General features: G+C 42.0%; 1 protein-coding gene across 4 annotated transcripts in view; it reads right to left on the bottom strand.

Moving 5' to 3' along the window:
- The window catches only part of c2cd3 (C2 domain containing 3 centriole elongation regulator), a 53,632-nt gene that overhangs the window by 25,961 nt on the left and 11,407 nt on the right, over positions 1–16,264 (bottom strand). For all 4 annotated transcript variants that reach the window (XR_002841240.2, XM_023837064.2, XM_023837060.2 and 1 more), the window contains exons 5-14: positions 15,132–15,325; positions 14,803–14,938; positions 14,244–14,399; positions 13,965–14,112; positions 13,567–13,685; positions 13,234–13,467; positions 13,014–13,120; positions 12,748–12,866; positions 1,804–1,950; positions 1,173–1,628 (exon numbers count right to left, since the gene is read on the bottom strand). Coding sequence is in view for 3 of the 4 variants with exons in the window: in XM_023837064.2 (XP_023692832.2) it covers positions 1,173–1,628; positions 1,804–1,950; positions 12,748–12,866; positions 13,014–13,120; positions 13,234–13,467; positions 13,567–13,685; positions 13,965–14,112; positions 14,244–14,399; positions 14,803–14,938; positions 15,132–15,325 (1,816 nt within the window). In the remaining variant the exon portion in view is untranslated. The remainder of the gene's footprint in view (positions 1–1,172; positions 1,629–1,803; positions 1,951–12,747; positions 12,867–13,013; positions 13,121–13,233; positions 13,468–13,566; positions 13,686–13,964; positions 14,113–14,243; positions 14,400–14,802; positions 14,939–15,131; positions 15,326–16,264) is intronic.

The raw sequence follows: 16,264 nt of genomic DNA, 5'->3' as shown, positions 1-16,264 counted from the left end.
AGTTTTTCTTCCCTATAACAATCTAGTGAAACGTAAACCTCCTGCTTCCAGCAAATCTTAGCACAAAGATTTCTACATACCAGAACTGCATTGGAAATAACATAATTTATGAAAAGACCTAATATTGCTGTAAAATGTTTGCACAATATGAAGGTATGCAAAAGCCTGATCTCAAAACAGAGATGTGAGAATTGCATGTGCAAAACTTGCGATGTCGATATTAATAGGGGTTTTTTCTGGAACCAGAACCTTTCTTCAGAACCAGGCACTTTTGTTGTATTCACACCGCAGGAACTTGGCCTTATTGTAGAGCCTTGGAAGCAGTTCCATAACCCTTTTTCAGTCCCTATACTCCAGACTTGGTACTTGGCATTCAAACACAACTGGGGAGTTTACAGTGCCAGCGTGCTGACTGGTTGACCTCAAGCACAGGCACTAACTTGGAAGTTACGTGGAAGTGCAGAAAATGTGGCAGAGCAAAAACTGAGCAGATGGAATAATTTTTGTACCTCAATTACATTTAATGCATCAATTAATACATTTTTCTGCATTGGAAAATTTGATCACTAATGAATATGCTTTTGTCTAATATCACCGGTGCTGGCAGTGAAACTTGCCAGTGCTTATTAGCAGGATAATGTTAAATTGTTTTTTTTTTACTCTGTGGAAAACAAAAGATTGATCTGCTGGCCGGATTTAATAAGAATCATGAACATGTCATGGTTCATATGAGTAAAATATAAATAAAGAGGTTGTGTCCCATTTTGATCATGATCAATCCCCCGAATAACTGACAACTAAAAAAAAACGACTTATTTTCCATTGTTTTGGCGTAGCTGTGTAGTTTCGTATGAAATAATGTGTTTTACCTACAAACCTTTTCTTTAAATAAATAAACACATAAACTGGATGATACTTTAATACTAACCGTACCATACATAAAGACACAGTCCCTTGAGAAAAGGTTACCATACTGTCCCCAAGATTTATGATGGTACTGCCTCTCACGTATGCATGGAGGTCATTTCTGCCATATGTGCACAAACGCGTGGAATCAATGAAGGAAACACATGACGGCCATAATGCGAACACGGACACGTTGCGAGAACAGAGTATAAAACCGGCCCTTAAATGACCATTTCTTCCAAAACAAAGCACCACCCACTAGGTACCTGAATAAAGTTGAATGTCGGATGAGTCTGTCCCCAGCTCACCGCTGACCTCGTGGCCTCTTCGGATGCAAAAAGCTTACAGTTGAGGTAGACATTGGGGAGCCTCCCGAAGACACAGCTGAGATCCTTTCCATCCGGCACCATGAGCAGGATGTGCAGCAGGAGGCCAGGGCCATCCGCAGAACTCTGCTGAGCTTGGCTGTGCAGCTGGCCGATGGGAGGGCTGTATGAGGGTGGACAGTGAACTTCTCTTTGGGTCCCCAACACCGGGGTTATCTTCATTCCCCCTTGAACACTGGAAGCCACAGGCTGACTATTTTGGCCCAAAGTAGCATGCTGTAGCTGGGTCTCTGAGTGCCCTTTGGGCAACAGAGCCGACTTTCTATCAGGGCTGCTTAGGGGCTGTAAAGGTTCTTTGGATGGCCTTTGTTTAGATACCTCTAGTTCAAGTGATACCTTCAAAACAGAGGGAAAAATACCTCATTAAGGTTGTCTCACCAAAGCAAGAAAACACCAGTGCATTTTTCATACATTTTTATGATTTGGTTTTTCAGACAGCAAACTTTATTTTTGGCTGTTGGCCATCTGTGAACTGTAATCATTCTGCTACTACATAGGACCCCCCCCATACCTTGAGAGGCCCCAGGTCTGGCTCTGCCTGTCTTCCACCTTCTCCATCCTCCAGTCCTAGTACCGGCAGGGCTGTGCCTTTGCTTGGCTGGACGTCCAACAGGAGCACGGAGCGCAGTGGGAGGAAAGCTTTGCCCACGGGCAGTGGCTATATTCATGCAAAAAAGAAAGACGGGGACAGTGGCTCAGAATGGAGATCGACTGATCAGAAATAAGAGGATATCGGCTCCCACTCTACTCTCGCCATGTCTGAGCCTCACTTAATGAGTGTCTGATGTGTGTTAGTTCCTGAAGGGTGGATAGTAATACATCTGCCATTCACTAATTTTATAACAAATTAACTAACTTTTTAAAATGGAGATCTTTTGGAGCACAACTGAACCGTAATAGGTTAATTTAATTTTAAATTCCTAAAATTAAACTTTAAATATATTCATAGTGCTACATATGGCACTGTTCTGGTATTTGGCCCAGATATTCAGAAAACTTTCAAAACATCAAAAGTCAAACATCAGACAGACAGAGATAGATATACATCGCAATATTTGAAATATGTGATTAATATTGCAATATACATTTAAAAAAAAAGCTGAAATTTACCCTCCAAAAATAAAGCTATACAGCCCTACCAACCAGCCACTGGGCTTACCTTCATTTAACAGGGATTATTTTTACACACAGGAATCGTAGAAAGTAAATTATGCAAAATGATTTAAGTCAAAGTGACAACAAAGACAAGCTAGCCTACTCCGACAGGTTAAATGGCAACGTCTATGGCTAAACCTGCAATTCCTTGGTGAGTCCATCAAATTTGAATGTCATCTTTTAAGATGTATTTGCATTGCAGTTGTGCTGTAGTGATATTTAAGTTCTGTTTTGTAAAACTGACAGATGACTGCATTTTCATTCACTTATGTGAAGTACTTCCATACAACTGATGTTTTGATCTTTATTTGGACCAGAGAAGGTGAATAATGTAGCTTGTTTTGCCCGGAATCTGCCTAACCATTTAGAAACGGGACTGGCTCCAAAAAGCCTGATTTGCAACTGGTAAATTATTGTCATTGATGTATTTGTATATTTTGTTATAAACATCTAATTTTCTGCTAATATTTGTAAGGAGGAAATATTACTGCCATAGGCATAGGGACAGGACAGGCATGGTAGGTAATTGCTTGGGACCGATTACATAGGACAATGCAACAACAAATCTGCTTTACTTGTGTATTCTGCTTTTCACAGTAAAGTGAAAATAAAGGAATTATGTTTCATAAATTCTCTTTACTGACACTATTAATTTAGACTTCACACTAAAATAGTGGTCATAAATTTGAGCATGTCTGGGAGGGTGCGTTGGAGGCCCCATGGAGTTTTTATTGCCTAGGGCCTCCAATGTCCCTAGAATCGCCTCTGATTCCCATGGATATAAAAAAAAATCTACACACTGCCAAAATGGCAGGTGTTGTGTGACAAAAAAATGAAACCAAGACAAATCATGTCAGAACTTATTCCACCTTTACTGCCAAACTGCAACATATACAAATACGCTGAAAAAAAGAGAAACTGTTTAATGAAAAACAAAAAAGGATAAAAGTAACCATGCAAAAACCTGGTTGCATTAGTGTGCACTCCCCTAAACTGAACCTTAGTTGATAGACTCTTACCCAAAAAAAATGAGTGCTGTAAGAGGTACATCAGTTTGGCACATCTGGACTTAGCAATTCTTGCACCCTCTTCCTTGCAACAAAATTTCAAGATCTGTCAAATTGCAAGAGCATCTCCTGTGCACAGCTCACTTCAGGTCACTCCACAGATTTTCAATTGGATTAAGGTCTAGGCTCCAGAACATTGATACTCTTTTGGTGAAGCCATTGTTTTGTTGATTTAGATGTATGCTGTGGGTCGATGTCATGCTGAAAGATGAAATTCCTCTTCATCTTCCTAGCAGATGCTTGAAGGCTTTATGCCAAAACAGACTGACAATTGGAGCTATTCATGATTACATCCACCTTGATTAAAGCCCCAATTTCAGCTAAGGAAAAGCAACCCTAAAGCACAATGCTACCTCCACCATGATTCACTATGAGTGTGGTGTTCTTTTGATGATGTGCTGTGTTATTTTTAAGCCAAACAAACCTTTTGGAATTATGGCCAAATAGTTCAACCTTGATCTCATCAGACCACAATACATTTTTACACATGGTTGTGGGACACTGGATATACTATTTTGCAAGTTTAGCCGGGCTTGGGTGTTGTTTTTTTGTGAGCAAATGCTTTTGTCTTGCTACCCGACAACATACCCCACAACCTAGACAATCGATGAATACAGAATATTTTTGTAACATATAGGGAACAACCAGTGCTTGCTAGGATATGCTGCAGCTCCTTTAATTGTTGGCCTCTTGCTGGCCTGCCTGACCACTTTTCTCCTTGTCTTCTCATCAATCTTGGAAGGACGTTATGATATTGGTAGAGTCACTGTTGAGCCATATTTTCTCCACTTGTTGATTACTATCTTTTCTTGGCTTCATGGAATGTTTTTTGTACTCCTCTCCTAATTGATACCATTCAATGATGAGATTCCCTTCATTGGGTTTATCCCAGTTCATCTAGGCCAGGGCTGGTGTGTATGCAGGTTTTTGGGATAACCTTTAGGCCAGCTGTTCAAACCCAGGTGTGAGGACTCTTCAGCCAATCAGTTTTATAAGTAGTAATCTAAGGGAGGTCACGTGACGCTCGCCGGTAATGGCTGCCTAGCTCTGCTCGTCCGCACGTCCCATCCACCTTTTTTGCCCTTTAGTCAGTCCCCTTGCCACTAATCCATTCGCAATTCCACACGAATTTGGCGCTCGTACTTTTATTCCTTCTGATGGCTGCTAATCAGCGCAGACCTCGCCCAGCTCTTTCCAGCCTGGAGAAGAAAGTGCGGCATTACTGAGGAGGCCCTTTCCCCTCTCCTGGCTCCCTTTCTCACGGAAATTAAGAACTTTGTTTCCAAACAGGTGAACTCACTAAATGGCAAGCTCCAGCAACACCATTCGGAATTTCGCGCTGACCTGAACTCCCTGAGGGCGGACTTTAAATCAATACAAAAAGAAGTTGCCTCTGTGAAGGCTGTGACCGATCGGCACTCCAGGGAGCTGGCTGATTTTCATAAGGGGCTGCTTTCCCTGGATGATAAAATCAGAGATTGAGGACCGCAGCCGTCGCCTCAATCTTAAAGTAGTTGGGATTAAGCTAGGGCGCGAAGGGGGCAATATGCGGTCTTTTCTCGACAAGCTCTGGCTGGCTATTTTCCCCCATCTCCCCAATTTCCAGCCAGTCATTGACCGTGCCCACAGGCTGTACGGCCGGTCCGAAACTCTTCTTGCCCGCCTCCCATCCTCATGCACTTCATCGACTTCCGTGACCGGCAGGCAGTGGTGCGTGAAGCCCGCAAAGTCCAGGACCTCAGCTTCAAAGGTGGGAGATTTTTCTTTTTTCAAGACTTCAGCGCCAAGATGGCTGTGGCTAGGAAGGCGATGAACGCGCCGATCCGGAGAGTGAAGGAGTTGGGGCTTTCTCCTTTTCTGATCTTCCCTGAACGTCTGAAGCTGTCTTTTGGAAGCCAGCAGGTTGTGTCCGCTACTCCAGAGGATGCGAACGCTGCCATGGATCACTTCCAGTCTCTTGGGACTCTTCCTGTATAATTCTTTCGCTCCTTTTAAGGTGTATTGTAATGTACTGTTATGGGATGCTTTTGTTTTTGTTAGAAGCAGGCGAAAAGTGCAAAGCTATTAGTTTATTAATTGGATGTCTGCTGTATTGCTGTTGTTCGGTTGGCTCATAGTTTTCCCATATGCCGTTTTTTCCTGCTCTGTACACGGGGCAGCAGTAGTGGCACGGGGTCTGTTTTATTTCTGTCACTGTTACTCAGAAAGGGGTGGGGGACATGTGCGTGGAGTTTGTGTGTTTGGCAGCTTCGCTTCGGGCACCACGTGCACGCAGTTTCCGACATCGGTTGGAGGGGGGGCGAGAGGGTGGATGTTCTGGACCTGGCCGCAGTCCCGTTTACTTTATTGTCTTTAATGTTACTGCTGCATTGCCTATCCGGAGCATGGGTCTGGGGGATTTTTGTGTTTGTTTGGAGGGGTGGGAAGGGGGTTTTCCCTGAGACATACTTCCTGAAGTCACGGTTGACCGACCGGCGCATTCAGCCTCTGGTGCATGCCTGGCATATTGAGACTTTGTTTACTTGTTTCTTTTTCCTCGTTTACACCTTACTGTCTGTTTTGTTTTGATCATGGCCAATAAAAATATAGCTTCTTGGAACATTAGGGCCTTGAATACCCCCGAAAAACGGTCCAGTGTGACAGATTTTCTGAAGAGGCAGCACGTTGACCTTGCCTTTTTAATTGAGACCCATTTACTCCAGTGAGATGCACTCCAGGCGGCCTCCAGATTCTACAGGGTTGTCTCCACTTCATCAGCTTCCTCGCGTAGATGTGGGGTGGCCATACTGGTCAGGCGGGCCCTTCAGATTCTCAATTCTGGGGGGGGATGCTGATGGCAGGGACTGTTATGCTCTCTCCGACCTGCGGGGTAGAAGGTCTGCTTTGTCGCTGCTTACGCTCCCCCAATCCCCCACATGCCTCATTCTTTTGGGATCTTTCTGACCACCTTCTTAAATTTCAGGAATTTGACCTTGTTATTGGAATTGATGCTAACGCTCTCCACGATCCTGTCCTTGATAAATCTCCCTCTCTCGTGGGTAGCCGGGTGCCCCCCTCTACACGTTCCCTGTGTAAATTCGTGGAGGACCTGAATTTGGTCGACTCATTTCGCCTGATTAACTCTCTGGGGTCGAGTATGTCGTCGGCGACATCGCGTACTTTTCGCGTCTATTTCAGTTTATATCTCGCTGAAATCTTAATGTAGAATCATGAAAAAAACGCTGGATAAATCCGTAATCTGTCTTCTTTTCAAAACGTCCATTGTCGGAAGTATTAAAGTTTTTTTAATTAGGTTAAATCGGCAAAAAAGTAAACCTTGTCATCTTACTTTGTTTTACCTGCATCGGGGGCGTGTATACCGCTCTCACCTGAAGATGGCTATTCACATTCTAAATAGCCGCATTAGCGCGTATTCAAATCGCATTCGCATGGTAATTTGATTAACAGCGCAACGGTGAAACGCGATCCAGATACATCCCCTTCAGCGCCATAAAAGGGGGTTGGGGACGTGGCCAGGTGACAATAGCTCATTCATACACATGAAAGTTGCTACATATTCAATGAAAGGAGACAGAAATAGTTACATGAGTTAGGTTTTTCTTATTTATTTATCCAAATGAATGTTGCAACTACACCATTTAGTCATCTTCATGTAGCCAAGACTTTGGTGATCAGATATCTGGGATCAAAACAAACTGCCAGCATTGCTTACTATGTACTTTTATAATGTTTCTGCAAATGTTCCAAACTGCATTTTGCAATGTCTATATTTTGATGTCAAATTTCAAACTTAACAAAAATCTGACATATTTACAATATATATTAAAATAAAGATGAGTGTGATGGCAAAACAAATATATAAGAAATAATTTATTTGTCATGAATTAAGTTTATGATATTAGAAGAAATGTGTGATCATGCCCCAGTCAGTGAAAGTGTGTTTCCTACCCCTAGGCTCCAGAGGGTTAACCCCTCTGAGAATTTTCCTTCTTCTCACCCCGCTTCAAATCCCAATCTCGCATAGACTACATCTTTGTTTCTTGCTCTTTTTGCCCCTGCTGTTTCTAATGCTTCTCTGATTTCTTCTTCTTTATCTGACCACAAGTATGCTCTCCTCCACTTAGCTGTACCTTCTCTGTCTCCTCAGGTCTCGCGATGGAAGCTCAATACTTCTTTGCTTCAAAACTCCAAATATATAGCGTATTTGACCCCTATACTCAAATAATTTATTTCAATTAATACAGGCTCAACTGATGACCCCGTCTACTGCTGGATGGCAATAAGGGCTTTCTCCGCGATGCCACGGTTGCTTTTGGCAGTGGCCTGGCTCGCGAATATCGCCGGAAGATCTGTGATCTCGAAAGGCGGCTAGCTCACTTAGAGAGTGCTCATCCTGCAGTGGTTGATCCGGATCATGAGACCCTCATCTTAAACACCAGGGCAGAGTTTATGGTTCATCGCACTAGGACACAATATTATGTCTCGGGTGCTAGGCCCAGTGAGTTGTTGGCTCTCAGGCTCCAGCAATGTGACTCTTTCTCCACAATTTCTTCTGTTAGAACCAAGGATGGGGCTCTCACCACTGACCCACAGTAGCTTTTTTCAGTTTTACTCAGATTTATTCCTCCTCCCACTGTCTTTCCACCCTCTGACCCTGATTTGTTTCTTGATTCCGTACCTCTTTCTTGTCTCTCAGGCCCAGAAGCCTCTATGCTCAAGGCTCCCCTTTCAATGACAGAACTTAAAGAGGCTCTGGACTCCATGTGCCTTGGGAAGTCTCCAGGGCCCGATGGCCTCCCTCCTGAACTCCTTTCTGCCTTCTGGAAGCAGCTCTCTACTCCGCTCTTCCACATGCTGAATTCTGCTGTTTCTGCCTCCCATCTCCATCCTTCTCTTAATCAGTCCTTGATGACTTTGTTGCTCAAACAAGGTGAGGACGCCACAGATTGCTCCAGTTATCGCCAGTTGTCCCTGATGAATTCAGACATCAAACTGCTTGCCAAGGTGATTTCCAAATTGATTCACCCAGACCAAACTGGCTTTATTAAATCCCGTCATGTGGCTGATAACATCCGTTGCCTGCTTCATGTACTTCACACTGCTCCTTCCTTTAACTTCCCTGTTGCCCTTCTCTCTTTAGACACAGAGACGGCTTTTGATAGGATGAATTGGTCATTTTTGTGGAGGGTCCTGCATAGAATGGGCTTTGTCCCTTATTTTAGCAACCAAGTCCAGACCCTTTACTCCTCCACCTCTTCTGTCCTTTTGACTAATGCCAACATATCTCCTCCTTTTTGGCTTCTTTAGGGGGCCAGGCAGGGCTGTCCCCTCTCCCTCCTACTCTTTAATCTGTCGTTGGAGCCTCTGGCTGCTGCCCTCCGTCACTCAGACCTTATTTCCCCCATCCTAGTGAAAGGTGTCCTTCAGACAGTTTCCTTATACGCTAATGATCAGCTCCTTTACCTCGGCAACGCTCCTGTGGATCTCCCTCATGTCCTTAACCTATGAATCCCTGTCTGGCTATAGGATTAACTGGGCAAAATCCTCTCTCCTTCCATTGAATCAGTCCTCTTCACTTCCTCCTTCTATTCCTCAGGCAGGGTCTTTCAGATACCTGGGGCTGGACATTTATCCGCGCTTCCGCCGCGTTCTCAAGGGCATTAAAGCCTCAATCTCCTCGTGGTGTTCTCTTTCCCTCTCATTTCGGGCTAGGCTGGCCGTTATTAAGATGAATGTGCTCCCCATAATTAATTTGATTAGTTCCATGCTTCCTCTCTCCCCTCCACCTAGGTACTGGGCCTCTGTCAATTCTGCTATCTCCATATTTCTTTGGGATGGCAAGAGACCCTCCATCAGACACTCTACCCTAATCCGTGACTGGTTGGATGGGGGTGTCTCTTCCGGACTTTGAAATTTACCACCTTGCTTTTACCCTGAGGCCAGTTTGGAGCTGGATCAGTCCTCCCCAGCATCCCCCTGCCTGGCTTCCTATCAAAGCAGCATATGTTCTCCCCCGTCGACTAGCCTTGCTTCCTTTCCTCCCTGTTAAATTAAAATCCATCTCTGCCTCCATTGGTCCGAATATCTCCCAGGCCCTTCGCACATGGAGAAGGGTTGAGAAATTGTTGGGGCCCTTCCCAAATTGGCACCCCAGCATTCCGTTGCTCCACAATCCTGTCCTGAACATTGGAGGCCGCCCCATCTCTTCCTTGCCGTGGTCTCAGTTGGGTATCTCCACCCTGGGTGACATTTTTGACAGCTCGGGTCTCAAATCGTTCCAGTCTCTTAAGGTCAAATTTAATCTTCCTTCTTCCTCATATTTTTTTCTACCTCCAGCTGAAGTCCATGCTTAGGGCCTGTAATATCTCTTTTTCCTCGCCTCTTTCACTTCACCCGCTGTGCAGATTTGCTCTGTCCTTTTCCCACATTTCTAAGCCCGTGTCCAGTTTCTATTCTCTCCTCCGCAAATCCTCTCATAAACCTCTCCCCATAATTTCTGTCTGGCAGAGGGAGCTCTCTCCCACCCCCGCCCTATCTTGGAGTGTTATTTTTTCATAATATTAAAAACTGTTCTAAAAATCCCAATCACCAGCAAACACAATTTAAGTTTGTTCACAGATTACACCCCACTCCCAAGAAACGCCATCTCATGGGCTTAGAGCCTGACCCCTTATGTCACCTTTGTCCTCTTCAGGTCCCTGGTACCTTTCTTCATATGTTCTGGGACTGTCCTCCAGCGGCTGCTCTTTGGGATTATGTGGCCAGTTCTCTCTCTTCAGTTCTTTCCTCTCCCATCCCTCTGTCTCCCGTGGTCCTTCTTCTCCTGGACTTCTCTTCTCTCTCTCTATCTCTAAGTTGTTATTAGCCTCTCGTTGGAAGTCTCCTGATCGTGCCATTCCCACTGTCTGGAAGTCCACCTTCCTTGATCTGCTTCTGCTGGAACTCTCTGCAGTCCGGATTAACAACTCGTCTGGTTCTACGATCCAGAGCTGGCTCCATGACGTGCAGCTGGTCAAGGACTGGCTGCGGGTCACGTCCTGAGGCCATATTCCTTGTTTTTTTTTTCCGATTTTTACTTTCGTAATTTTGACATTTCTCACTGATATATAACACTGTGTGTTATTTCTTTTCTCAGTTTTAAGCTGCGCTCTTTGGGGTTGGGTGTGCCGGTGACCATTGTTGGTCATTTGTTTCTTTTCCTTTGAGGTGCTGTCTCAGGGTGTATTGGGGGATGGGGGTGGAGTGTGTTCTGTTCTGTTCCGTCTTGTTCTTTGTTAAAAAATCTCTAATAAAAATTTGGTCACAAAAAAAAAAAAAAAAGTAGTAATCTAATTAGGGAGTTGCAGTGAAAACCCACACACACACACACAACGGCTCTTTCTGGATAAGATTGCCCACCCCAGATCCAGACAATCAGAAGGACTGAGTCCATTTAGGAGGAGCTCTTTGAGCCTTTGACCATGAGTTTTGGAGTATGACGCAACCAAGAGGATATCAGAATAATCCTGCTGGAGTCATTCAGAGTTATTTTAATTCCTATCAGGTGTATACTAACTACTATTTAAGATGAGACTGAATGTGATTGCTTGATTCTGGATACGGCCACATCCTTGATTTTTAAAGGTTGTGCACAATTATGCTGCCGGGTTTTCGTATTTTTATTTGTTTTTTTTTTTTTTTTTTTTTTTTAACAGTTTGATTTGTTTTCACTTTGTGCGGGCTGCAATTTTTTAATAAAGGTGGAATACATTCTGACAATTTATCTTGGTTTCATTTTTTTTAATCATACAGAAATCTGCCATTTTAGCCAGGGTGTGTAGACTTTATATCCACTGTACATACTCTGCAATTTGTTTACAATGCTTGAAAGGCAAATATTGCTTTTGTTTACAAAAAGGTAAGTATATGTTGTATTTTCTTTATTTAGCCAAGCGTTCTTTGCTAGGAAACGGCTGTTGTACTTCATAAGGTGCACTTTCGTTATTACGCTACTGTGAAGCTTCCGCTATAACAGTGGCATAAAGTGAACAGAACATGACAATTACATCATTAATCACATTTTTATGACCATTATTCAGTAAAATTTATAATTGTGACAGTTTTAATGATAGCGTAACATATTTTAGCTAAAGATGCACCAATCAATCAACTAATATCAGAAATTTTGCAATTGGCAAGTCAGTATGAATATGGCCAATTTTATGAGCCAAACCAGTAGTTTACCAACTAATGTTTTTGTTCCAACTCAGTTTCCATCCACAGTTGTGTCCCAGCCCCTCACAATCACCAACCCCTCCCCCATTAATGTTGTGTGATAGGTGAAGTAAACACTTATAGGAAACATGCCTGTTACTTGGAGATTCTTTACACTGTGGGACAAAGACATTACATTCACAAAAACTTGTCTGTGGAAGAACTGCCCCATGACCATTTGGAATGACCAAATTAATTTCACACTCGCAGAGCCATTTTTATTTGGAAAGGTCATTCAAAGTATTTTTCTTGCAGAAAACTAAATTCATCAACCAAGTGTTAAATGTTTAGCCTGCTAATTATTAACAAGCTAAGAAAATCTGAAATTGTCCAGGATTGTTATTGGCAAGTCTGGATTAAAAACGACAATAAGGATAGTCCAAAGTAAATGCAATTGGTGCATCCTGATTTTAGCGCAACTTATTGTCTTAACCCAGTCCTCTATCATAGTCCTTGCAATATGACAATTACATGTGTATGACATGTGTATTGCATTGTGCAACTCTAATAAAATAATAATACAGACGCTCCTCTACTTACGAACGAGTTACCATCTGAACGGCTATTCATAACTTGAAATGTTCGTAAGTTGTTATTCTGATATCATTTTAAGGGTATACGCAAGTACAAAGAACTAGGATGCTGGGAGTACGCACGCTACGATGCTGCACGGCGGGAGTAGCGGCCAGAAGTCGTACTAGGCAGAATTGGCAGAAAAAAATTTATGTTGCTGACAGGAAACGGGAGCCCAACGAACACAATTTGGACTTACAGTCCTCTTTGTTCGTATGTCTGAAAGTTTGTAAGTAGAGGCGTGTCTGTAATAATAACAATAATAATAATAATAATAATAATAATCTGTTCAAAGATCATGGATATTCTCAACCACTGAGAATTTTTCTGCCCACCTACAATCCTATTTCAACCTTCAAAAAACAGTCTAACAAAGTCTGATCTGTTCAAAAATCAAATCAACATACCTTCTTCTCAGAATCTTTCCTTGAGTAGATGGTAAATTTCAAGTCTGTGTTCCACCACTGCTTAATTACTGAACTGTCAAACTGGACTGGGAAGACACACTGACGCTGGAAATTTATAACTGAAATAAAAACACAAGGGAAGAACAAATACAGCTTTTCAGAAGTTTGCAGTTGAACATCTGACAGATAGGAAATGGACTAAACAGTCACCAGAGCAAAAATGTAAAAAAAAAAATATATATATATACTGTATATAAAAAACATACCCCCTTCTGCAACTTTAGAAGAAGCAACTCTGGTTAGTTTTGTACTTGGTGTACTGCTACTGTGTTTGGTGGAAGCCACAGGGAAGAGATACTCCACAAAATATGTGCTGGAAAACAAACACAGAAGGATAGCCTAGCTCCAGAATATTTATCCTGCAGTCACAGAATTTGCTGTGTCTAGCTAGAAATGTTAAAAAACACACAGAACTGTATGCCTTACCACCTCTTGTTAGGAAAAGGCCGAAGTGACTTCCCTTGGCTGGGGGTCTTCAGGGACCCTGACAGGCCAGCCTTCTTAGGGACCTTTAGAGTGTGGATGACCAATCTGGCCGTTTCTACCTCACTCAGGAATGTGATCTGCTCCACGCTCAGGCTGGGTATACTCTCAGCCTCTGTAGTCTCTTCTTTTTCCAGGTTGTTAAGAATAGCTATTTTTTCAAAATATAGGTTGTGTCTGATATGGAGAAGATTCAGAGATTTAATGTCTAGTAATTGAATAATTTTATACTTGATACATTCAAGTTACATAAAGCACCAGATAGAGACAATTCACCCGCTACATGTCTTGCCGGCAGGTTTTCTCAGCTTCTCTGTCATTGGCTCCTTTCCTTTCTTCTGTTGTTTTTTCCTCAAGAATATACCTTCCTCCTCACTTTGACTGCTGTCCAATTTCTATGCATCAGGGAAAAGAGCATTAACTTCATAAAATCTCAATTCTACCATTTAGGACATGTTTATCATGAAAGTTTGTTATGTTAGAAATCATAAAAGTCTTTAATGGAAAAAGTGGAAATATTAAAATTCTCAAAACCTCTGAATTCCTGTTTCTTGTTGTGACATCCTGACTGCAACAAGTATGAAGCTAAACTGCCCTGCAGCAGTGCTGTAAGTGAGGTACAGTCCCCAGAGCAAGATGTCAGGGGGGTTTTCACAAGGGGCCGACATACTCACGGGGGCTTTGTAGAATAGGTTCTCCAAAAGACTCTGGTCATACTGAGGGTCACCCAAGTCACTGTCTGCAGACACACTGCTGGCCCCAGAAAAGATTTCTGGGGGAGAGCCCTCTCCATCCCAGACTGGAAATGCTGAAACACTTGAGCTGAAAAAAAAATAGAGGAAAACACACAATTGTCAAGAAATATCAATAAGTTCTATAAATTAGATTTCAGCGTCTTCATGAATAGGTCATGGGACAGAGAGTAATGCAAGCTGCATAGAAAGCGAAGGCACCTGCCCAGGAGGAGTTCAATAGCCCGATTCTCTGTGTCAGGGGCCCGGTCATAACTGGGGTTCTCAGGGAACAGCAGGTCCCTCTGAGTACATGAGAAGCTGGGGTCACAGTGTGGGGCATCCAGTAGAAACTTCCCTGAGGCGGCCAAGGATGGCCTTAAAACAAATACAAGCAAACAATGTTACATATCAAAATGAACTCTTATAATTAATTTAATTTAACCTTTATTGTCCCTCATGGGGAAATTCTTTTTACGCCTCCATCAACTTGCTGTTTTGTAGAACAAGCGGTCTGCGAAGGGCAGCCACCTGTTGGGGCGCCCTTATAAACAGTAACCAGGACGCCATCAAATTAAAGAAACGTCCTAAAATAAGAAAAGTCTTGCTTATTTTAAACTAAATTGGCCTACTTGTTTTTATTAAAATCAGAATTTATCATCAGTTTGGATACACAGTCATCAAAATGGTATTCATAACTCAGATCTAGAAAATCAGCAGGACTGAGGCTGTTCAGAACAAGAGCTTTGAAATTAGAGCTTTTGAAGCTTTTTGTACATACAACGCAGGCAGGGTGCCAACATTGTCCTTTGGCACAAGAAGTGGAATATCCTTCAGAACAAACTTAGAATCCAAGTCAGACTTCAGGGATGACACCACCATGGCATCTCTAAGCCTGTTACCACGCTCCAGAAGAACTGAGAAAGGAAAAATGTAGACGCATCTCACTTCTAAGAACAATCAAAACTGATTTTTAAACCTCATTTTACTTCTTTACATCTTCCCTCAATACAGTCAATATAAAAATATTCCAATGTGGATAACAAAGCCATCCAAACCAACTGAAGAAAATTTACAATGGTGTCTGCGCCAGAGACTATGAGGCCAAACCTGAAAGGATGTCTGTGGAGTTCTCATGACTTGTGTCCGGCCTGTGAAGAGATTTCTGGACTGCTGTCTCCTCACGACGAGGAGACCTGCTTGACATGGGCCTTAAACTGCCCAAAACTTCTGCTTTGGTTTCAGAAAACTGAACCCCCTTTTGGCTACAGGTTTTTTCTTGGAAGTACATGTGGTCCTTGCCTCTGGAAAACACATAGGTAACACTTTACTTAAATGTGTTATCTATAATCCGTTACACATACCTTCATAATGAATTATAATGGTCAGTATAAGAATTAAAGATGCTTTGCGCTACATTATGAAGGGACTCTATCCTGCATTATAGATGAGAGCTTCACAAGGCATTCAAAATGCATAACAAACATGGCCATAATGTGTTATGCCTATTTACAAATATTTATATGTATAATGTTTATAATACTTTATGAACGAATTATAATGTGTTATGAATGTGTTCTTAGATTTCATCCAAAGTGTTACCAACACATTCTACCAATTAGATAATATCCATGCATGTTCATAACTAATACCATCATGAAGCATTATAATAGTCAGTATAAGAATTTAAAAAGCATTACAGCATCTTCTATTGACAGTTATAATGCATTATAGTGATGCATTATAATACTTCATATGCTCCAATGGAGCTTTCACCTATAATGCACTATAGATACCTTCATAATATTTATAATGGTTGGTACAAGAATTAAAGATGCTTTGAATTGTATTATGAAGGTACTGTATCTATACTGCATTATAGATAAGTTTCACAAAACATTCATAATGCATAACAAACATGGCTATAATGCATTACGCCTTTTTATAAATATTTATAGCCATGTTTATAATGTTTTATGGATAGGGCTGGGCGACATATCAATATCATATCGTGCTTGTGCAATAATCACAAGGGCTTCAGATGACAGACAAAGCATTTTGTAAATTTTTACAGCAAATTTTTATTGAGTTTTAGTCATAGTCTTTTGACTAAAATGTAATTTAGTTTCAGTTATAATTTAGTCATCTAAATTATTTTAGTTTTAGTCTAGTTTTAGTTGACTAAATATCATAAGATTACAGTCTACTAAAACTACAGTTGATTCAGTCGACTAAAATTAAAA

This window comes from Paramormyrops kingsleyae, chromosome 17 (assembly GCF_048594095.1).
Source record: "Paramormyrops kingsleyae isolate MSU_618 chromosome 17, PKINGS_0.4, whole genome shotgun sequence".
NCBI lineage: Eukaryota > Metazoa > Chordata > Actinopteri > Osteoglossiformes > Mormyridae > Paramormyrops > Paramormyrops kingsleyae.
Note: the sequence above shows the minus strand (reverse complement) of the source record. Positions and strands in the feature narration are given on the sequence as shown.